General features: G+C 69.2%; 1 protein-coding gene across 3 annotated transcripts; it reads left to right on the forward strand.

Annotated features, from left to right (window-relative positions):
- Window positions 1–456: 456 nt before the first annotated feature.
- Window positions 457–22086, forward strand: ASPSCR1 (ASPSCR1 tether for SLC2A4, UBX domain containing). Of its 3 annotated transcripts, none has more exons than XM_028130399.2 (16): window positions 457–621; window positions 1554–1609; window positions 4515–4629; window positions 5592–5692; window positions 9773–9830; window positions 10717–10790; window positions 10968–11367; window positions 17759–17898; window positions 18057–18138; window positions 18467–18533; window positions 19049–19111; window positions 19454–19506; window positions 21408–21459; window positions 21588–21657; window positions 21743–21918; window positions 21996–22086. In XM_028130399.2, exons 1-16 carry the CDS (start codon window positions 520–522, stop codon window positions 22007–22009), a joined length of 1623 nt encoding a protein of 540 aa, XP_027986200.1. In that variant the 5' UTR covers window positions 457–519; the 3' UTR covers window positions 22010–22086. The 3 variants fall into 3 exon arrangements, with proteins under 3 accessions (XP_027986200.1, XP_054565577.1, XP_027986202.1); XM_028130401.2 differs by lacking the exon at window positions 457–621 and adding an exon at window positions 873–1064; XM_054709602.1 differs by lacking the exon at window positions 1554–1609 and having other exon boundaries at window positions 566–621.
- The last annotated feature ends 213 nt before the right edge of the window (window positions 22087–22299 follow it).

Raw genomic sequence — 22299 nt, forward strand, 5'->3', positions numbered from 1 at the left:
CAGCTCAGACTGACCTGCTCTCCCCGCGCTGGGGCCGTACCCCTGACCTTCACCCCCCAGGGTCGGAGGTGACCGCAGGGGACGAGGAGAATGGGGGAGAGTCAGGGGCCAGGATGGCAGGGCGAACGGGTAAGACAGGCCGCGCCCGGGGACCCAGAAGGGGAAGGGGGTCCAGGCCTGGGCGCGCTCGCGTCCCGCTCAGCCTTCCTCTTCCCGCGTCGGTTCCACACGGCGGGGCGAGCTCAGCCGCCCGGGCCCGAGGCCACGCGGGACGGTTGGGGTGAGCTGTGAGCACACACTCGGGACCGGCAGGAGCGCGGGGGGCGGGGCCAGGATAGGGGGCGGGGCCAGGTCAGGGGCGGGCCCTGTGCGGCGCGTGGGCGGGGCCGGAGGGCGTACCCGGAAGCGCACGCAGGCCCCGCCCCGCCCCGCCCCGCGGCCGCGTGGCTGTGCGTCCCGGCTGTTGCCGATAAAGTTGTTTGAAGCAGTGCCGGCGGCGGCGGGTCACGTGAGCGGAACATGGCGGCCCCGGCCAGCGGCGGGGGCTCCGCGGTGTCGGTGCTGGCCCCGAACGGGCGGCGCCACACGGTGAAGGTGACGCCGAGCACCGTGCTCCTGCAGGTGCGGCCGCGGGCGGCGGGCGGCCGGGGGCGGCGGGCGGCGGGCGGGGGCGCCGCGCCGGGCGGCCCCTGCGGTTGGCTCCGGGGGGGGGCGGGGGTCGCCGGGCGGCGCTGGGGCGGGGCCCGGGGCGGCCAATGAGCAGCCCCCTGGCGCAGAGGGCCCGCCCACTTCCGCGCCGGGGTCCCGGGCGCGAGGGTCCCTGCCTGGCCGCGGGCGGGGGCGGGGCGGGCTGCCGCGGGGCGGCGCTTCTGCGACCCTCGCCGAGGCCGTGGCGCCCGAGCCCGGCTGCGGGGTCCCAGGCCCGTGTCCCCATCCCGGCGTGTCCCCGGCCGGTGTCCGCGGGGCTGGAAGTGCCGGCCTTTGTGCCTGGACCTGACTTGCTGACTCACTCGCTGCACTTCCCCGGGGGCCGCTGGCGGACCCGAACCCGTCCCGTTAGAAATGTATATCGGGCCCCGCCGTGGAGGGGTCCGTGCGCTCACCGGGATCTTCCGGGAGCAGCCCCCAGGGTCGGGTGGGGGCCTCTGCGTGCAGGACAGGGAAGGAGGGCGCCCAGGGCCCGCTGGAGGGCGGTGGGGAGCTGGCTCTCGGGAGTGGGGGGCAGCGCTGCAGGCAGGGGCGCCCACGTTTGGACTCTGTTCTCTGTGAGTGGGGGCCGGGTCTGGGGTGTGTGTAGGAAGATGTCTGTGGTGAAGAGGGACTGGCTTGGGGGCCAGCGGCGCGGGGGTGACAGGTCCGGCCCAGGGAGGACAGGGACAGCGGACAGGACCGGTGGGTGAGGCCCGTGGAGCTGTGGAGCGGACGGGCCATCATGTGGCCTTCTAGGCTTTGTCCAGCAGAGCCCACCGGCCCTCAGCCCCCTCCCCGCCGGCGCCCCTGTGCCTGCCCAGCAGCAGGTGGGCAGCGGCTGACGGCCTCTGTCTCATCCCCAGGTCCTGGAGGACACGTGCCGGCGGCAGGACTTCAACCCCAGCGAGTATGACCTGAAGTGAGTGCTGGGCGGCTCGCTCCCCAGGGCCCTGCGGCGGGCTTGCACCTGCGGAAGGTTATCTCCTCACAGCCCCCGAGGCGCGGGGCCGTCCAGGTGGTGTAGGGCTGCGGTTTAGGGGAGGACCCTGCCTGCCTGTCCCAGCCTCTGGGGGCTCCAGCACCGCCTGGCTGGTGGCCACATCGCTCCAATCTCTGCCTCCTCCCCACACGGCCTCTCCCCAGGTGTCCTCTCCTCTCCCTCCTAAGCACCCACCCTGGTTCAGGATGACGGCGTCAAGATCCTTAACTCCGTCACTTCTGCAGTCCCTGTCTCCCAATGAGGCCACCGTCACGCGCTCGGGGGCCTTAGGACCTGGGGCCTGTCCTCTTCGGGGCCACCGTTCAACCCGCTGCCACAGGGTTTTCCTGCGTTTGGTCGTGTAAGCTCCTGCCGGGGCTCGGAGGGCACGAGGAAGGGGTCACGGAGAAATGGGAAGAGAGCTGCACGCGGGGGAGAAGCCAGCGGCCGCCCCGGGAGCTGCTGGCGCGGGTCTCTGCCTGGGCGTTTTCCAGAGAGGGCTTCCTGTCGGTCCTCAAGGGTCTGAGGCGCGGCTCCGTGGTTGAGCACGGACCTATGGACCAGGAGGCTACGGTTCGATTCCCGGTCGGGGCGCGTGCCGGGGTGACAGGCTTGATCCCCAGTGGGGGGCGTGCAGGAGGCAGCCGATCCATGATTCTCTCTCATCACTGATGCTTCTCTCCCTCTTCCTTCCTCTCTGAAATCAATAAAAGTATATTTAAATAATAATAATAACACAAGGGAAGAGTTGGGGCCCTGCCTGTCCACAGAAGTGGCAGGTCCCAGGCCGCAGTCTTCACAGGGTGGCTGTCCTCGCTTCGGGGACAGAGGAGCCGTGGCGGGGCCTGTTCTCGTGGCCTCGCGGTGCCGTGTCGTGCGTGGGCTCTTCACAGAGGAGATTCTGAGTGGAGACGCCATCTCTCGCCTGTCCCCTGCTGACTGCACAGCTGCCCCTTGAAAGACGGGCGTTTGAACTGCACGCGGCGTCCACTTCCACGCGGATGCTTTCCTTTTCTTAATTCCTTGAGGAAACCTTTGTTGTTGGAAGTATTACGTTGTCCCCTTTTCTCTCCCACTGACCCGTACGGCCTGCCCGCCCCAGGCCTCCACCACCCTGTTGTCTGTGCCCATTGTTTTTCTTCATCTTTTAGTGACTTTATAGGGCGAGGGCGTGGGGGGGCACGGAGTTGTTCTACTTGTGCATCATTCGTTGGCTGATGCTCGACTGTGCCCTGACCGGGGGTGGAACCCACAGCCTCGGTGCATCAGGACGCTCTAACCACCTGAGCCCCCGGCCAGGGGCAGAGGCTGTTTCCCGGTGAGTGCCTGGCCTGCTCCCCGGCGGCTGGGACGGCTGACTGCGTTGATCTGAGCCACTTCCTGGAAGGGTCTGGAGCATCTTTGATTTTGGTATCAGTGGGGGTCCTGGAACAGATCCCCATTGGAGTTAGAGGGACATGGTTACGTTTTGGAGGGTCAGAGTTTACACATGGGATTTCCACCCCATGGGCGTCGGCACCCCGCACGCCTCGGTTCGAGGGTCAGCTGTGGTTTGTTGAGACAGCGCAGCCACGCCAGGGAAGGCGGCCTCGGCGTGTCGCACGCCTGCACCCTGCCCTCTGCGCTCGCGGCCCTGCTGCCCTTTCCCCACAGACCCGCCGCCCGTCGCAGTGAGCCCTGGAGCGGTGTGGGCCCCGCCTGGCTGGCTGAACTGCCTCTTTCTCACCCTCGAGAAGCCTGCACCTCACGAACTGCTCACACCTAAGCCATGTCATCTCCATCTGCCACGGGCAACCTCTCTGGTCGACCCCACTGGCCTCTCCCCAGCGCCATGTCCCCCCCAAACTCCCGTTGGAAGTCGCGCTCAGATCTGAGTTGAGCTGTGCGTGTTCCCTGGTTCCCTCTCCTTGTGACTTGCTGTCTCTCTCCACAGCCCGGGCCACACGGTGAGGGGGTTTCACAGCCCTGGGCAGAGCGTTCCTCTGTCGGGTGGACGGGGGTGGTTCTCGGGGGCCTGGAGCTCCGGGGGTTAGGCGGAGAGGGACCAGGTCAGGAAGGCTCCCGTCCCCTAGCCCGCCGTCCCTGCCCCGGGTGAGGCCGTGTCCTGTCTCCTCGTCGCAGGAGCAGGTGTCCAGCTCCTGTTGGTCCACAGCCGACGTGTGACCCACGCTGGACCTCGGGAGCGCCTGTGGTCCCAGCTCCGCCCCGGGTGGCCCGGGCTGCCTGCTGGCTCCTTACTTTCTTATGAAACCGGCTGAGCGGCTGCTAAGCAGGACCTGCAGGCGCCACAGGGCCCAGCCCTCCTGCCCTCGGGGCTTCCTGTCCTGACTCCTCCAGTCTCTGCTCGGCTTGCAGCCAGGAGCTCTGTGGGTGGGGATGCGAGGAGCTGGGCCGCCCTGCTGTCGGGCCCCACGCGGCCTCTTGTGATCAGAGCTGCCAGGTCCCTGTGCGTCGTGGCGCACACGTGGGCACTGGCAGCGGCGGGCACTCAGGCTCAGGGCCTGGCTTGGCGAGCTGGGAGTAGCCGTCTCAGACCGACCCCAGCACTGGCGGCCTGGCTCTGCGGCTGACTGTGGTCCTCTAGAACGTTGCCTCGGTCCTGGGGGGCGTGGCCCTGCCCCGGGATGGCAGGAAGCAGGAGTGATGGGAGCTGGCCCCTGGGGAGCGGGAAGGCAGTGGCCGGACCGCGTCGGGCAGCTCTGGCCGGTGGGCTTCCCCTTCCTGCGCTGCCTCTGCTCGCTCACTCGCTCTTTCCCGGGGAGACCCGCTGTCACCAGGGACACGCCCGCAGGTGGGCCTGGGTGCTGCAGGCCCGGGCAGCTGAGGGCCGTGGTCTGTGTTGCAGGTTTCAGAGGAACGTGCTTGACCTCTCTCTGCAGTGGAGGTTCGCCAACCTGCCCAACAACGCCAAGCTGGAGATGGTGCCCGCGTCCCGCAGCCGCGAGGGGCCCAAGAACACGGTAGGCGCTGCGCCTGCCCTTCGTGGGCGCACAGGCCGCCGGGCGCGTCCCACACCCCGCCGCCTGCCCTGGGTCGGGCAGAGCCACTTTCTACTTTGGTGGTTGGAATGAGACTTGGTTCTTGGTGCTGAGGGTGCTGTTGGGGTTCACTGTGCTGCGTTCGTCTCATCTGGGAGCCTGTCCCCTGCCTGACGGTCTGGAGTGCGCCGAGCTCAGTGACCCTCGAGCGGGAGGGACCCGCCGTCTTCTGTCCTGGTCTTGGGCCCAGCCTTCCACCGAGCAGCCGCGAGGCTCAGAGCCCCTTCGGTCCTGCCTTCCTGGCCGCGCTGCTCTGCCAGCACCAGGAGGGCCGCTCGCCCCGTGAGGACGGGACGTGCAGGCCGGGCGTGGGTCAGCTCTCCAGAGCCACCAGGAGTCAGACACGGGCCTGACCCTGACACCCCGGTGCCATCGCGACCACGCAGTCCTGACGTGTGTGTGGAGGCGCTCGGACGCCCTGGGGGTGGGATGGGAGGAAGGTTCCCCCAGGCAGCTCCCTGTGTGGGGAGCAAGTGGCACCTGAGCAAGAGGCCCTGGTCCCCAGCAGCAGGCCGCGTGGTGGGCGGGGCTCTGAGTCCAGGCAGCCCGGCCAGCACTCCGGCGCGTCCTCGGCAGAGGCCCAGAAAGGCCTTCCCCCTCTGGGTTAGAGACTTGCGCCCCCTTCAGGGACGTGACCATCACAAAGGGGCTGAGGGAAGCCATGTGCTCAGTGATGGAAAAATGCACAAAACACCACGTGCCGGGGTTATGGCTGCGCCACACAGCGCCCCACCCGGCAGCTCGAGGCACAGCGACGTGCAGAGTGCCGAGGAGACGTGCTGGCCGTGCAGTGCCCACCCCTCCCCCGCACCCACGACCCGGGGCCCTCACGGGGCGGAGTCTCCGGGTGCCGGCAGCCCCGCCTCAGCCGCCTCTCCTCTCAGGTCCGCATCGCGCTGCAGCTGGACGACGGCTCGCGGCTGCAGGGCACCTTCTGCTCCGGGCAGACCCTCTGGGAGCTCCTCAGCCACTTCCCTCAGACCAGGTGAGTGTCCGGCGGGTCCCGGCCGGGCCTGCACTGCGGTGGGCACACTGCATCCCGGGGGGAGGACAGGTCAGACGAGGCCTGCCTGTGCACAGGCCTTGCCTGGCAGGTGCTGGTCGCCAGCAGCCGTCTTTCCGGGCGTGGCTGCCTGGTGCCCTCTTTGCGCCTTTTGGGGGACTGAGAGGCCCCATGCAGTGAGGGGAGGGGGTGCTGACAGATGCTTACCAGGAAAACAGGTAGTATTGGTCTATTTTTTATCGTGTTCAGAGAGGAAGGAAGAGGGAAGGGAGATAGAAACATCAGTGACGAGAGAGAATCACTGATCGGCTGCCTCCTGCGTGATCCGGGATCAACCCACAACCCAGGCATGTGCCCTGACCGGGAGTCGAACCGTGACCTCCTGGTTCATAGGTAGATGCTCAGCCACTGAGCGACACGGCTGGGCGTGGGTCATGTTTAAAGAGAAAGTGGTGATGACGATGGGTGTGTCGGTTTCTGCCGAATGAACAGCTTGAACGTTGCCCCTTTAAGCTTGGTCTCTCTGTGATGGAGGTCTGTCCCCTGTGCAGCTCCCCCGGCAGGATGGAGGGGACCCCACAGAGGAGGAGGAGGCAGAGGCAGGGCATGGGCTCGCGTGTGGGGACCAGCTGATGGGGCCGGGAGCTCGGGCACCGGGCTGCAAACTGGAGAGAAGCGGGGTCTCTGTGGGAAAGGGCCTGGGGGCATCCTGCTGCGAAGGGCGAGAGCTCCTGTGGGGAGAGAGCGGTGGTCCTTCAGGTGCAGGCGGGGAGGGCCCCTGGGGACGGTCAGGCCACCCAGCCCTGGGGACGGTCAGGCCACCCAGTGGGGACGGACAGGCCACCCAGCCCTGGGGACGGTCAGGCCACCCAGTGGGGACGGACAGGCCACCCAGCCCTGGGGACGGACAGGTCACCCAGCCCTGGGGACGGACAGGTCACCCAGTGGGGACGGACAGGTCACCCAGCCCTGGGGAGGGGTCGGCTTCTGGGCGGGGCTGAAGGTGCCATTCACGCGGGCACAGTGGCGACCGCTCCTGCAGGAAGGGGGTGATGGCAGGAGGCCCCACAGCCCGCGGGAGTATGTCCGTCCTTAACACGGGGTGCTGTGCCCCAAGTCACTGGCGCCCTTTCTTGGTTGCTTACGAGCGGAATGTGTCTCCGTAGCGATCCCTTCGGCGTCATCGCCACGCGGCGCAAGCCCAGTGCGTGGGCTGCTCGTGCCCCAGCCACCAGTCCCGTCTGTGACTCCACAGACGGCCGGAGGCCTATGCGCCCCAGTTCCTCCCGAGAGGGGGTTCCAGAGGCAGAGCGGCTGGGCCGGCAGTGAGGGGCATCCCCACATGTCAGCGGCTCCCTGGCAGAGTTCACGAACCGTCAAGCGGGTGCCCACGGGGACAGGCCAGGGGCCTGCTTGGCTGGGGCCACGCGGGGGCTGGGCAGGAGCCGGTCGCTGCCTGAGGCTGCAGGACCTCACTGGCGGGGCCGGGGCTCGGAGTCCGGTCCCCACAGGACGGGCCGTGCAGGGAGCTGGCCCTGCTCACCTGGTTCTTGGGGAAGAGGCCGGCCCCAGGGCAGGTGGCGTGCAGTCTCGGCGGAGCCATGGGGGGTGAGTGGGCACCAGCCCATGTGGCTCAGGGGCAGGTCCTCTGCATAGGGATCAGGGAGTTGGTGGTCCAGCTCTGACCTCTGGCCCCAGAGTCTGGGGCTACTCACTAGGCACATGACACACCACGTGGGCCACATGTGCGTGCTGAAGAGGTGGTTAGGAATTTTCTGTTAGCCACATCAAAGGAGAGAAAAGCACGGGCTGTTAATTTTAGGAATTTGATGGACTTGACTCAGTTCATCCAGAACATTTCCCTGTGGCGTGTACCCCGCAGGAAGAGTGAGGGGTTCTGGGGTCTTTGTGGCAGGAGGAGGTCTCACCTGGAGCTCAGGGCCCACCTGGCTGGTCGCTGCCTCGGACGGCACTGCCCGCACTGGACTGGCCAGTCCTCGCCCTTCCTGGCCTCCCGGAGGGCTCCGAGCCGCCAGCCCAGGTTGCATCTGCCCCGAGGCCTGGGCCCTCTGCTCCCACCCGGCTTCACAGCCGCGCCCGCGGCTCCATCTCACTGTTCGTCCCCTGCCTCCCCCCAGAGTACACCCGGGACCGAGTGTCCCTGGGGGCCGGGCGCGCCTGCTTCCCCTGCAGTGGGTGGTGTGCCATCCGGGCCCTGCAGGCGGCAGAGGCGGGGCGTCCCCCCAGCTCCCCGGCAGCCCCTCCATTCCCGGGGAAAGGCAGGCTGCTTCCCGCCTCCGTCCCTGCTCCGTCCGCCTGAGGAGGGCTGGCTTGGCGGCCTGGGCCTCCCGCTCCCTTAGCCTCAGCTCTTCGTCTCCGGCTGGGTGCTGCGTGGTGGTGGGCGGGAGTCGCTGCCCCTGGACGTGACCTCACGTGCGGGGGCCTCCCGTGGCGGCAGGCGCCCCTCTGAGCCTGAAGTCCCGGCTCTGGGTTTGGGTGGGTTCTGGTTCCCGCGGGGGGACTCGTGGTGCCAGTGCAGCTTGTTCAGGTCCAAACCGGTGACGGGGACAGCGGCTCCCACACCTGGGGTCCCGTCGGCCCGAGTGGGTGGCCCACGCCTGCGGGCGCGTGCTCTGAGGCGAGCACAGAGCATCTGTAACGCCTCTGCCCCCACCCGACTGGGAGCCGTTTGCCGACCCTGGCCGGGCACGCCCCACCCGCACGGGGTGATGTCTGGGGAGGGGCGGCAGGTGGGCACCCACGGGAGCGCCACACGACGCCCGGTTCTGCTGGGTCTGGGCCCAGGCACTCGGAGGCCCTCCGACGGCTCAGCCCTTGGAGACGTTGGGGACTCGGAGGGTGTGAGGGCGGCTCCCACGAGCTGGAATGTCCCCGGTCCCCTGTCCTGCCGGAGCGCGCTGCTAATTGGCGGGAAGGTCTGGAAGTGATTGCCGCCGCCCGCCCCTCGCGTGTTTACAGGCGTCGCCCTCAGATCCACTCGGAACCCGATCCCTCAGAGGAAGCACATCAAAGCCGGCGGGCGTTTGATGTCGAGGCTCTGCAGGCAGGAGGCACTCAGCCGCCTGTGATCTGTGGTCCCGCTGGGCTGGCGCGGGGTCCCTGGGGACGGCTTGCTCTGGCACTTGGGCCTGTGCGTTCCCGAGGCCTGGGTCACCGGGTCGGGGTGGGCCGGGGCCCAGGCCCTGGGGGTGTGCCCTGACCCAGTGTTGCTCTGGTCCAGGCTCTCAGCTCGGGTCTCCCACTTCCTGCAGGGACCTCGGGGGGCGAGGAAGCTGGTGGTACCGGGGCAGGGGCAGGGCTGCATCCCCCCAGAGGCCCCACAGCTGGCTCTGGGGTGTGGGTCTTGGCCCTGGGCAACACACACAAGTAGAAGCTAAAAGCAAGTGAGAAATGGGCAGAACCCATGCCAGAGCCATGCAGAGGGCTTGTCACGTCTCGTCCCGCGTGTGCATGGGGCATGTGCAGGCAGCCAGAGACCTGCTGCTCTGGCCCCAGTTCAGCTCCATGTTCTCCGTCCCAGCCGCATCCACGGGCGTGTGAGCCCCGAGGCGAGATGGTGACCCTGCACAGCCTGAGGTCACCGGCGTCTGCTCTGTGGCCCGGCCTCGGGCACGCCCTGGAGGAGGGGGCTGGCGGGCGGTTGTGTCAGGAAATGCAGGAGTGAACATCCCTCCGTCCCTCCGGGTCACGAGCTCCCCAGCCAGGACGTGGCCAGCTCCAGCCAGTGTGTGACCTGGTGGTGCTGCGGGCCTGAGTATGCGAGATGGTGTCGTTGGGTGCACGTGCGTGTGCGCCTGCACGCCCGCCATCCTCTGAGCCCGCCCAGCTCTGCTTCTGGGCTGCTCTGTCCCATCTCGGGGTCTGGGTCGTGAGGGAGAGGATGTTGGTGGCCAGTCTGGTGTGGGCGGATGCCCGCTGCCATCTCCCTGGAGAACCTGGGGGGAGCCTCTGCGGTGGCTCTGGGGTTCCCGGGGTGCCCGCCCGAGAGCTCCAGTGTCCCGCGCCAGCGGCTGGCCTCTGATGTCCTTCCCTCTCCTGCAGGGCGTGTCTGGAGCAGCCGTGGGAGGCCAGCCCGGTCTGCGTGTACATGAGGGATGAGGTAGGACCCGGCTCCACCCGCCTGGCCGGCTCGCCGCCGCTCCCGTCGCCACGCGGCCCAGCCCGGTTTCCAGTCTGGAAACCCCCCCCCCCCCCCCCACGGCCTTCAAAGCGGCGGAGGGAGCGCTGAAAGCCCCAGTGTTTCATGGAAAAAGCAGGGCCGCTCCGCTGGAACCGACCGCGGCCGGCGCTCCCAGAACTCCCCACACCCTGTTTGTTTTCTCAGCTTCTCCCAAAGCCCACGAGTCACAAAAGTGGTTTCATTTTAATAAATATTTGCTTTGCTCCGTTTTGATCTTTTCCAAAACTGAGCGCAGGGCGGTGCGGCCCAGCTGGCAGAGGCCCTGCCCGCCCCCCGCCTGCCACGGCGGGACCCTCCTGGCGCTCGGTCCCCTGGCTCAAGGGGCCTTTTGTTGGAGTCCTGGCTGCGGGCCCTTTCCTGGCCGGGGTGGCCACTGTCCCCGAGGGCCCAGGAGGCCGTGGTGGGTGAGACGCCCGTGAGGAAGGGGTTCCGGGCTGTGAGGGGAGGGGCCGGGGGGGTGGACACTTGGGCCCCAGTGAGGGCCGTCGTGGTCAGCGCAGCCCTCAGAGGGCTGGTCACGTGGCCAGTGTCGCTCCCCCAGGCCTGAGCCCCGCTTCCCAGGCCTCGGGGGGCGTCGGGCTGGGGACAGACCCAGGCCCTAGAGCAGATGCTCGGGTGCAGTTGGGGTGCGGGTGGCTGGGCCTCGGCCTCGGGCGGGCTGGGAGCCGTGGTGTCAGCGGCCAGGCTGGGCGGCTCTGTAGGTGGGTCAGGCAGTGGGCAGGGCCTCGGTGCCTTCCCCGGGGCCCAGCCTGGCAGGGCGCTCTGCGGGAGGGCGGGCGTGGCACATTGTCCTGTCTCCTTGCAGGTGACCGGCAGAGCCGCCTTGCAGAGCACGACGCTGCTGTCCCTGGGCCTCACCGGGGGCAGCGCCATCATCAGGTGGGGCCTCCTGTGCCGTGAACGAAATGGGGTCAAAGGAGAGGAGCGGGAAGCATGGGAACGTGAGGGACACGTGCCCGTGGCGCTCCCCGCTCCGTCCGAGGCCACTGCGTGGGGGAGGGGCAGTGAGACCCGGTGCTGAGACCACGCGTGGGGCGTCCCTCTCTCTGGCCCCAGGTTTGCCATGAGGCGATGCGACCCGGCCGTCACGCAGGAGCCTGGGGGCTCCCGGAGCAAAAGCCCAGCCAGCCCGACCCCCTCGCTGTCGGCCGAGCAGGCAGCCGGCAGCCCGCTGCTCCCCGTGGACTCGGCGGGGCTCAGCCGGGGCGACGTGAGCCGCCAGGACGAGGCGGGCACCTCGGGGGCCGGCCGCGCAGACGCCCCGGCGAAGCAGATCTCGGAGGAGCCCAAGCCCCCCCCCTTCGTGCCTTTCTCGGGCGGCGGGCAGCGCCTCGGGGGCCCCTGCGGGTCTGCGCGGTGTCTGACGTCCCCGTCCGCCAAGCTGCCCAAGTCCTTCTCCAGCCCCGGAGGCCCCTCCAAGCCGAAGAAGTCGAGGCCCCCGCCGGAGCCGGAGCCGGTAAGCGGGGAGCCGGGCCTGGGTCCTTCCTCCAGCCGCACCGGACCTCAGCCCGTCAGCGGGGCGGCGGGTGCGCCGGGGGCGTTTCCCCACGGAAGGGACCTGCTGGTTTGGTTTGTCTGAAATGGGCTTCTTCGAGGCTCCTTTCAGATGTGCTTCGATGGGTTGTGTGCCCGTGCCCCCTGCCTCCCCTGTGCCCTCGGCCTGGGCGGTGCCTCTGCCGGGTCGGCGGTGCTGACATGGCGGCGGCTTGGGCCTTGGCTGCCCCGCTGGCCGCCTGCCCTGCACGGGCCAGCCCGGGACGCAGAGGCCGAGCGCGGTGCCGTCTGCCTCCAGCGCCTCGGTGTCTGAGCAGCGTGGGGTACGGTTTGCTGCGTGGACACGGCACGGCCACGGCCAGTTCTGTGAGTGGCACTTTGCCTCCTTGGTGCTGACCAGTCTGCGCGCCTCTGACTCACGCGTCCCCCACTTCCTTCCGAGTCTCACCCGCCCCCTCGGACGCCCGCCCTCCGCTCCCTGACCACACCGACCTGAGGGGTGGGAGGCCCACATTCTGGTCCCGCCAAGCAGGAGGCACAGGCCCTCCGGGCGCCCTGGGCAGGCGGGCAGTGTCCAGAGGTCAGAGCACCTGGCCCGGCCTCGCCCTGGCAGCTGCAGCCGCGTGGGCACTCGGGAGGGAAGACGGGCTCGGCCCCTATCGGGTCGGTTCTCCCGGGTGGCCACGCTGGACTTCTCCTGGGAGCTGCTCTGGAACCTTCTCCAGCGGGGGTCCCGCGTCACTCAGCGGCGTCCGCGGAACAGGTGGCGTGGCCGGAGGCTGTGCTGTGGGTCCCTCTGCCTGGCTGCTGCTTCCCCTCCTGTGGCCATTCCCCCGGCGTCCTGGGCCCTGGGCAGCCCCAGGCTCCCCTGCTCCATGGTCGTCCGCCCAGAGTCTGGCCGACTCTTAAGTATCGGGAACGCCAAGGGGGAGACCGTGCCCGGGACCAGCCAGCTCTCCAGCCTGGGCCGTGCCGTGCCCTGTGAGCGGTCCCGTCCGTGTAGTGGGCGCCGTGCCCTGTGAGCGGTCCCGTCCGTGTAGTGGGCGCCGTGCTGTCCCCTGTGAGCGGTCCCGTCCGTGTAGTGGGCGCCGAGCCCTGTGAGCAGTCCCGTCCATGTAGTGGGCGCCGTCCCCTGTGAGCGGTCCCGTCCGTGTAGTGGGCGCCGTGCCCTGTGAGCGGTCCCGTCCGTGTAGTGGGCGCCGTGCCCTGTGAGCGGTCCCGTCCGTGTAGTGGGCGCCGTGCCCTGTGAGCGGTCCCGTCCGTGTAGTGGGCGCCGAGCCCTGTGAGCGGTCCCGTCCGTGTAGTGGGCGCCGTGCTGTCCCCTGTGAGCGGTCCCGTCCGTGTAGTGGGCGCCGTGCTGTCCCCTGTGAGCGGTCCCGTCCGTGTAGTGGGCGCCGTGCCCTGTGAGCGGTCCCGTCCGTGTAGTGGGCGCCGTGCCCTGTGAGCGGTCCCGTCCGTGTAGTGGGCGCCGTGCCCTGTGAGCGGTCCCGTCCGTGTAGTGGGCGCCGTGCCCTGTGAGCGGTCCCGTCCGTGTAGTGGGCGCCGTGCCCTGTGAGCGGTCCCGTCCGTGTAGTGGGCGCCGAGCCCTGTGAGCGGGCGGCGTCCTGAGATGCTGCCGCTGTGTCTGTGCTCAGGGCTCAGCTCGCAGCTTCCCGGGCCCTTTCCTTCCACGCAGAGCGGCTCCACCCCGGCACCTGCCTCGCGCTCGTGCGAGGTCCACACGGGGTTTTAGGTGATGAGGAGGATTCCCTCCCGGACCCCCTTTCCAGGCGGAGAGCCGCCGCGGGAGCCGAGGGCAGTGGCGAGTCGGTTAGGACGATGTGCTGGCTCGCCCCGCCGCCCTGCCCGCCCCCGCGGTCACTTCAGGAGCGTGGCGTCGTTCAGCCGTGGCTCCGGTCCGTTAGTCTCCTTCGTGTCCTGCTCTCCGGTTTGTGGAGAAGCGCTCGTCTCGGCCCCGAAGGGGTAACGTAACCTGGTTACCTGTGAAGTGTTACGTGAGCTGCGGAAGCTTCTACCAAGTTCAGTTCCTATTCCTAGTTTCCTGAGGACTTTTTAATTGTAAGGAGGGTTGAGCTTTATAAACTGCTTTTCTACATGGAAACACTTCCCTGTCCTCCCTGGTGCAGCCACGTGGTGGGGGCGGGCGGTCCCGTGGGGCCAGGGAGCCGTCCTCGCATTCCCGGGGTCCGTGCCGGTTCAGCAGGAGCTTCCTTTCCCCTCGCGTCGGCGGGTTAAGCCGAGTTCCAGCTCCGTCTTGTGTGTCAGGAGCGAAGAGACGGGAGGCCATGGTGCTGGAGGCCCGGCCCTCCTCCTCGGGAGCCCCCACTCCTGCCTCCAGGTCACACCGGGGGAGCCTGGGGGGTCGGATGCGGAGTGGAGCTCGGGTCCTGCCGAGGGGTAGGCGGCCAGATTCCCCCCTGCTCCCCACACTGCCCGTGGTTCTGCTGAGTGGACAGGGAGGGCAGGGCCAAGCCCGTCCTGAGGGGCAGTGGCTGATGTTTGGGCCAAGTTAGAACCAGTAGCATCCCCACCCTCACGCTGTGTCACTGGGCCCAGAATCGGTGGCCGAAAGCAGGCCCGTGTGGTGGGTTGAGCCGGTGCTGGGGGCCCGACTCCCTCTGAGCCTGTGCTTTCGGGGGACCCTGGGTTGGGGGCCAGGACTGGCTGCTCCCTCCGGGGCTGTATGGAGGGCCTGGCTCTCTGTGTCTCTTAGGAACCTGCTGAGGGTCCCAGGGGCACCCAGGGGTGGCGTGGGCTTGTGCTCCCCGCAGGGGTGCTGTCGGGCCCAGGATCCCTGCGCCCCCTGCACTGACCCCGGCCCCGGGCAGGGGGGCCGCCTGGCCGCCAGCAGCGCTGCCTTTGATCTGGGAGCCCCAGCAGCTGGTTGGTGGGGCGTCCCCGCCCGTCTCGTGCCTCCCGTCACTGACAGCCGCACACCAGGGGCCGGCCGGCCACATGGTGTCTGCTTTGTGTCCCTTGCAGTGTTGGGGGAGGGGAGGGAACAAAACAGAACGGGGGGACTTCAAAGGTGCACTTCAGCGATCAGAAGCTCCCAGCTTCCCGTTAGCGCTCCGCCGCGTGTGGTTTTGGGTTTAAATAAAGAGTCAGAAGAGACAGGATAAAATACAGGCAGGTCCTCCGAGGCCGGGATGGTTTACAGACCCGGCGGCTCCTGCCTTTGATGTCGGCACATTAATTATTAGAAGGTAGTTTAACTGGCCATCGGGACGGGCGGGAGGCTGGCTGCCTGGCGGCCCCTGGCCTGTCCTTTGAAGTCCTTCCCCAGCCCGGGGCCGCCCTCAGCTCCGCGCAGGGCAGCATCCCAGCGGGCGCCCCACTGGCACGGGCCTGATCAAAGTCCTGCTCCCGGGCAGGACGGGCTGACAGTGTCCCCGCGCCTGTCACCCTCCAGGGGGTGGTCTCCCCCGCCCAGACCCGGCACTTCCTCCGTGCCTTGCACCCCGTCTCGGGGCCGGCGTCGGCCTTGTCTCCGGCCGCCTGCTCCCTGGCTCCCCTCCTCCTCTCGGCGGGCCGGGCGCCTGCCCAGGACGCCCCCCGGGAGCCAGCTCCCCCAGGAGCCACCCGCCCTGCCTGTCACCTGCGGGTCCAGGCGGCGGAGCCTGTCCCTGCGGGGCCGCCAGTGTGTGTGGGCGCCTCCAGGCCCATCCTGCTCTCCGTGGGGCCTGGACGTGGGGAGACGCCAGCCTGCCAGCTGCGGCGGAGAACGGGCTGCGTGGCGCCCTGCAGCCCTGAGCTGCCCACACGGCCCCGCTTCCTGCGGGGGGACCGAACCCTGACCTCCTGGTTCACAGGGCACGCTCAGCCCTGAGCTGCATGGGCCTGGCTGTACCTTCTCTTTAGAAAACTTCTCTGCTTTTTTTGCTCAAAAGGGTCGGTGGGCCCAGTGCTGCCGGGACTGAGGGCCAGGACTTGGACCCTGCCCGCCCGCCCTGGATTGGGGGTCCTCCTGTGCCTTCTGGGGCGGCTGGCTGGGAGTAACTGGGGGGTGTGGCCTGGTCCCTGATAGTGACTCAGCTCAGCTCCAAGCCGTCAGAGGGCAGTTGGGCTGCGGGGGAGGGGAGAGCCCCGTGAGGAAGCCGGCCGGGGGGGGGGGGGGGGGGGGGGGGGGGGGGGGGGGGCTGGTCTGGGCCAGAGGTCACCCCACGCAGCTTCTGCTTTTTCTCTGGGTGTCAGCACGTCCTGAAAAGTTACTGCCCAGAAAACGAAGCCTCCGTGGCCACGAGGCCTCTGCCGTGAGGGCCCCCGTGCCCCGTGGTTCCACTCGTGTGGCGGCTGCTGGAGTGAGTCCACCGGCCTGGAGGCCAGCAGCCCCGTCTCGGCCGGCGCCGGCTCCCTGGTCCCTCGACGTCTGGCCTGGTCAGGGGTGTGGTCGCACGGAGCGTGGTGTGGGGCCCCGGCGGCCAGTGCTGCCCACCTCGCTCCCTCCGGGTCCCTTCCAGGCCCGTTCCGTGGGGCCGGGGCCGCCGTCAGCTGGCAGGTGGTCCCCAAGCCCCCACTCCAAATGGCCTGGGGTCAGTCCCATTGCCCAGCGCTGGCCTGTCGCCGGGCCGAGGGCTCCTGTCCCTCCTCCGGGGCCCCTGGCCACGGTCCGGCAAGGCGAGTCAGTCTCACAGGAGCGCCCTCAGCATGCCGCCCTCTGCGTGCCCCCGGCAGCGTAGTGACCTGCGGGTTCAGGCCGTGGAGGTTTGCGTCAGGACTTCCTCGAAGGTTCCGGGCTCCGTCGTTCAGAGCCTGTGCCCCGGCCGGTGGCCACGCACCCGCTGGGGGTTCATCTTGGCCCTTCTCAGCCAGCCCGGGAGCCTCTCCCAGGGCGAGGACGCGCCGTGGCTCTCCCCTCGGCTGCCCCGGGGGTCCTTTTTCCACGACGTCTCAGCTGGACCTGTTCTCCATCCAGACATCTCCGTCCGTCACCTCAGGGGAGCCGTGCGGGAAGCCGGTGCAGGGACAGCAACACACGGAGCCCGACCGGCCGAGCGGCTGCAGGAGCAGGCCCGGCGCCGCGTGCTCCCTGGGCCGGCTCCACCGCGTGTGCTGGGTCGGGGACCCCCTGCAGGGCCCGTCACCCCGTTGTTGCGCTCAGGGCGAGGCTCCTTCTGCTGGAGGCCATCCTGGCTCGTGCGCACGGCGGCTCCGCTCACGGCATCCGCGTCCTGCCCTCGCCCTCCCCTGGGAGCTGCACGCCCGGCCCCTCTGGAATGCAGGCGCCGTGGCTGAGGGGGGCAGCCGGCGCCTGGCATCTTGTTATAAAAAGCTCTGGCGTAGACGGCCCGCGGCGGCTGCAGGAAGGCTGTGGCTTTGAAGGGGCAGCTCCCCGGAGCCTTGGCCCGCCACCTCCGGGCTCTGCTGGCCACTGGCCACGGCACTCGGGTCAGAGGGGCTTCCTAGCAGCCCGCTCCCCTTCCCAGGGAGAGCTCTGGGGGACCACGGGGCCCCGGAGTGCCGTCGGCCCTGTGCTGCGGGGAGGTGGCCCGGAGGCACCTGGCAGGTGCACTGAGCAGCAGTCACCCGAACACCGAGGTCTGGGGTCTGGCTGTGCCGAGGGCTGTGGCCAGGCCGGGCCACGGGAAGGGACGACCGGACAGGCTGTTCCCAGACCTGCCAAGCCCGCCCTGGTCCCGGGTGAGAAACAGGAGGTGGGACGCCATGCTGGGGGGGCGTGGGGGCGGCAGGAGCAGAGGGCAGCTTCCCGGCGGCCCTGCCGATGGCTGTGGGCCCTTCTGTGGGCGGACGGGACCTGGCTGGACACCTCCGTCGGCCAGCGCCCCGGCGGCCTCCCTGGCCTCCGCGCCCCAAGGTGCCCCCACGCCGCTGCAATTAGCCCCGGACGCCACACGCAGAGCAGCCCTGCCTTGTAATTTCCATCGACCTCGCTGCCAATTAGGGTGGCGCTGTCCCTTCCTGTGTCCCTGGGGTGGGCAGACACGGCCAGGCTGCTCCCCTGGGGAGGGCGGGGGTCAGCCGGCTCTGGGGCAGTGGTGGCAGGTTTTTGCCAAACCTCTAATTTGGGGGCTGCCGCTTCCCCTGCTCCTCCCTTGGAGCCCTGACGTGGTCTGGACCAGGGCACTGCCCCCCAGGAAGTGAGCAAGGGGCTGTGGGGAGGCCGGCCTGCCGAGCGTCCCTCACCCACTGCCTGGGCCCCGGCAGAGACCGAGCCTGGAGGTGAGGGACAGTCCCACGCCCCTCCCGAGGCCTGGCCTGGCCACAGCTGGTGAGGGGCCTGGGCTTGACATGGGGGGGGGGGGGCACAGCAGCTCCAGCTGCAGGGCCCGGGTGACCCAGCCCACGTGGCCGGGCACCTGGGGCCTGCATCAGCCGTGTGCTCTGCCCGGCAGCCGGTGGACCGGGACCCCGTGGTGTGCCACCCGGACCTGGGGGAGCTGCTCCAGGCCTGGCCCGCGGAGCTGCCCGACGAGTTCTTCGAGGTGACCGTGGACGACGTGAGGAGACGCTTGGCCCAGCTCAAGAGTGAGCGGTGGGTGTGCCCTGCCCGTGGTCTCCCTGCTTCCCACCGCCGGTCCCCAACTCCACGCCTGGCCGCACCTGGGGGGGCCAGGCAGGGGCGGAGCCAGGGCCTTCTGGGCCTCCTCTGGTGGGAGACCGGGACCTTCACTCGCCCCCTTCCTTCCACAGGAAGCGCCTGGAGGAGGCCCCCTTAGTGACCAAGGCCTTCAGGGAGGCCCAGATGAAGGAGAAGCTGGAGCGGTACCCTAAGGTGTGGGGGATACCCTAAGGTGTGGGCGGGGCGGGGCTTAGGTGGCTCTGAGCAGGTTCCTCCTGTGCAACCTGGTGCACAGGCCGCTGCGCGTGCTCCCTGAGCTTGCACAGCCTCGGCTCATTACGGAACCAGCGGCCTGGCTTTATGACGAAAACAGAAGTCTGTGTACATGGGGGGGGCGGGGGGGAGCGGGGCACACACAGGGGTGGCTGGCACCTCCACCTGCTCCGGTCCTGTTGTCTGCCCCGGGTGGGGTCCTGCCACTGTGGGCCCAGGGGGCAGCTGGGCTCCCGCTGTCCTGACAGTGCGGCTTGTCCCGGCCCAGGTGGTCCTGAGGGTGCTGTTCCCCGACCGCTACATCCTGCAGGGCGTCTTCCGCCCCAGCGAGACAGGTAGGGCCGCTGCGGCCAGGACGCTCCCTCCAGGCTGCGGCCTGGGCTCGGGGGAGCGGGGGCTTGAGGGATGCAGGCAGCGGGCTCTGAGCTTGCAGAGCGTGTCGGGTGCTTGTCGGGCTGGCCTAGCGGTGCCTGGCCCCCTGCACCCATTCTTTCTGGACAGAGGGCCATCCAGAGCTCCCCACCCCCACAGCGGGCCGCGGCCTGGGCTGCAGCTCCTGGAGGGAAAGCTCTGCCCAGCTCGGGCAGCGGAGGCGAAGGGAGGCCGCTGCAGGGTGGGGGCCGGGGGGTGGGGGCGGGGTGGCCCCTGCCCCGGGCCAACTGAGGGTCTCGGTCCCATGGAAGGAACAAGGGTGACTTCCCAGCAGCTCGGATCGGTGTCCTGAGTGCCAGGACCCAGGAAGTGGCTGCCCAGGGTGGGGGGCAGCTTGGTGCGGCCGGCCTGCCCCATCCCACCGGGGCCAGCGTCGGGTGCGTCTGCTGGGGCCGCTCACCCTCCCCTTCCTCCTCAGTGGGGGACCTGCGGGACTTTGTGAGGAGCCACCTGGGGAACCCCGCGCTGCCCTTCCACCTGTGTGAGTCGTGCTCCAGGCCTGCCTGCGCCCCCTGCCCCGAGCCGCCCCTGGGAACAGCTCCGCCGCCCGCCGGCTCTGGGCCTGAGCTGTGGATGGCGCCCAGGGCTGGGGTCCTGGCAGGGGCTGCCCCGGTCACTCCCCCACCCAAGCCCCTCACCAGGGCTTTGGCTGCAGCAGAGAAGTGGGCAGAGGCTGTGGACTGAGGGTTGTTCTAGGACAGCCCCAGCTGAGGCTGCGGCCCTCCAGCCAGGCTTCCCTGGGGAATGGCGGTGGGCGAGGGGTGAGGGGCGGGGGGGGGGCGGGGGCGGGCAAGGCCTTCCTCACGACACATTCTCTCCCCAGTCATCACTCCTCCAAAAACCATCCTGGAGGACCACACGCTGACCCTCTTTCAGGTACTGGCTGCTGGCCTGGGGGGGTGGACTCGGGCCGCTCTGCAGGGCAAGGCCAAGGTCAGAGGGGCCGTCTCCCTGAGGCCCAGGACGGGGGGCGGGGGTGCAGAGCCTTGTGCTTGCTTCCTGCCTCCTCCGCTGCTGCCCAGGGGACGGGCCCTTTGGCTGCGGGGCTCCCTGCCCCGGGTCTGGGTGGACAGGGTCCACAGGCAGGGCAGCTGGGGCAGGTCCTGAGGTCAAGGGTCAGAGCCCTCACTGCAGGTGGCCTGCTGCCTTGGAGGCCCTGCTGCCTGCTCCCTGCCTGCCTTCCCGGCCGGGCCCTCCCTGCTGGCTGCCCCTGCGGCCCCCCTGCGGCTGCTCCTGGAGGGTGAGGAGTGTTGACCCAGCGCCTGCTGGGCCGCCTCCAGAGCAGGAGGAATGTCCTGTCCTCAAGGGGAGGGCAGCCTGGGGCCTCCCCAGCCGGGCCTAATGGTTTCCTCTTCAAAGCCGCCTCAGATATTTTAATTACTAACAGAGGCCAGCCCTTGTTAAGTGGCCCGCAGGCCTGCGAGGTCTGAGCTGGGGCTGCCGCGCGGTTGTGGGGAGATGGGACAAGACCAGGCAGAGCTGGCCACTCACCAGGAACGGAGTCAAAGTGGGGGAGCCGTGCCTGACCCCCTCGGCCCAGGAGCCTGAAGTTGGGTGCTCACCCCGCCTGCCCCCCTCCCGCAGCCTGTTGATGCACTGGATTGGGAAGGGGCTTTGGGAGGGGACCAAACCCCCCCTCCTCCCGTTAGGAGCCCTGAGTGCCGTCCGCCCACTCGGCCTCATTTCTGTGACGCTGCCCCCAGCTACCAGCAGCCGTCTCCTTTCATCCGTCACTCGGCCCTGGCGCGCGGCCTCCCCGGGGTGGCGGCCCTGCCCGGGATCAGAGCTGGCAGGCTCGGGGCAGGAAGCCTCCCGCCCCCCTGGGGGGAGCAGCGCGGAAGCCGCGGCTCTCATGTCCCTGGCAGGGCTGCACGCTGGCTGCTGCCGGAGGCTGCCTGGGGCCTGCCCATGTTCCGGGGGTGACAGTGTGGGTGTGGGGGCAGCGGCCCAGCTGCCCTCTTGGCTGCTGGACCAGGAGTGTCTAGGAACGGCCGGGGGCTATGGGGGTGCAGTCAGTGGGCACAAAGGCCCCCAACACCCCCTAGCAAACCTGCTTCCTGGGCCGGAGCTCCCGCCCACCACCTGCCCAGGCCCCAGGCCTCACCTCAGTGGGTGCCGAAGCCCCTGCCGTCTGGGAACCCTCCATGTGGCAGGTCTCCCTCTGGGTGTCCTGTGGTTTGCAGTCACCTGTTGGGTTGGGATCCCAGAGACACAGACCAGTGGGCGGGGCTTCCGACAGGTGCGAGGGGTGGGCCCTTCAAGGCTGTAAGACCTGTGGCCCCAGATGGCCCCGCCCACCAGGTGGGCTTGGCCAGGGTCCTGTGAAATAGGAAGATGCTGCCACGTGGGTGCTAAGGGGAGTCCCAGCACCTGGTGGTCCCACGGAGTCGGGTCTGGCCTTGCTGGGAGGGAGGGCACTGTACTACCCACACCCCCTGCTCCTTGGCCACCTCCAGCTTCAGCCCCAGGGCAGCCCCCCACGTACCCACGAGCTGTGACCCAGGCGTCACAGTGGGGTTTTCCAAGTGTTGCTGCCCTTGTCCATTGCCCACCTCGCCTCCGAGTGCAGAGCTGGAGCCGAGAGCGCAGGGAAGACAGGCTCCGAGGCGGAGGACACGGCTTCAGTGGGGTCACGGCCCTGGGTCAGCTGTGGGACCGCAGCCATGGTCCTCGGGGCACTCGGTGAGGGGCAGGTGCAGGCTGTGTCCGGGGCTCCGGGGCCGTCTTCCACCCTTAGTGCCCGCCTGGCCCCTGAGCTCCCTCTGCCCTTCCTGCAGGCAAACCTCTTCCCTGCCGCCCTGGTGCACTTCGGGGCCGAGGAGCCAGCAGGTGAGTGGGTCGCGGAGCAGGGCCTGCTTTTGGGCCTGGAAGGGAGACCTGTGGTCTGATCCCCCCCCTCCAGGGCAGCCCCCCAGCCCTGGCCCCCTCCCCGTGGCCTGAGGTGCTGCCGCCTGCAGGTCTCTATCTGGAGCCCAAGCTGCTGGAACACACCGTCTCCCCATCTGCAGCCGACGTGCTGGTGACCAGGTGAGAGCCCGAGGCGCTGGCAGTGCCCAGGGGGAGAGGTCCACGCTGCAGCGCTCGCCACCTGTGCCTCGGCCTTCTACCGCAGGTGCATGTCCAGGACCTCCGTGACCCCGTCCCCGCTGCCAGCCCCTGACCCCGTGCCCCTCGAGTCGGAGGCAGCTGCGGAGGAGGGTGCCGGGGGGCCCCCCGAGCCCAGCCCTGGGACAGTCCAGCCCCTGAGGAGGGACCTGGGCAAGGTGCCCAAATGGCTAAAGCTGCCAGGTACCAGAGGGCGGTCGGGCCGGGCCGGGAGGGCGGCTGGGTGGGAGCCGGGCTCCAGGTCACGTGTTGCATTGCAGCCAGCAAGAGGTGAGAGCCGCCAGCCGGAGGTGCCCACTCGGCCAGGGACAGGACCCTCCTCACCCCGAGTGCCAATAAAGACTGAGCATCTCCCGAGACCCTCCTGTTCCTTCTCCAGAAAGGGCCCCACAGTCCCGACCGGCCGCCTCCTGACGCTGCCCACCTGTCCAGGCTCCCGGGCACCGGCCTCCAGCCCCTCCAGCCCCGGGACCGGCCGGCCCCTGGTGTGCCGGTCCCTTTGCTGGGCCTGTTCTCATTACGCGGCTGCGCCTCATTGCCATCATCCATCGCCTCCTCCAGGCC

The sequence above is a fragment of the Eptesicus fuscus genome, chromosome 20 (genome assembly GCF_027574615.1).
Source record: "Eptesicus fuscus isolate TK198812 chromosome 20, DD_ASM_mEF_20220401, whole genome shotgun sequence".
NCBI classification, from domain to species: Eukaryota; Metazoa; Chordata; class Mammalia; order Chiroptera; family Vespertilionidae; genus Eptesicus; species Eptesicus fuscus.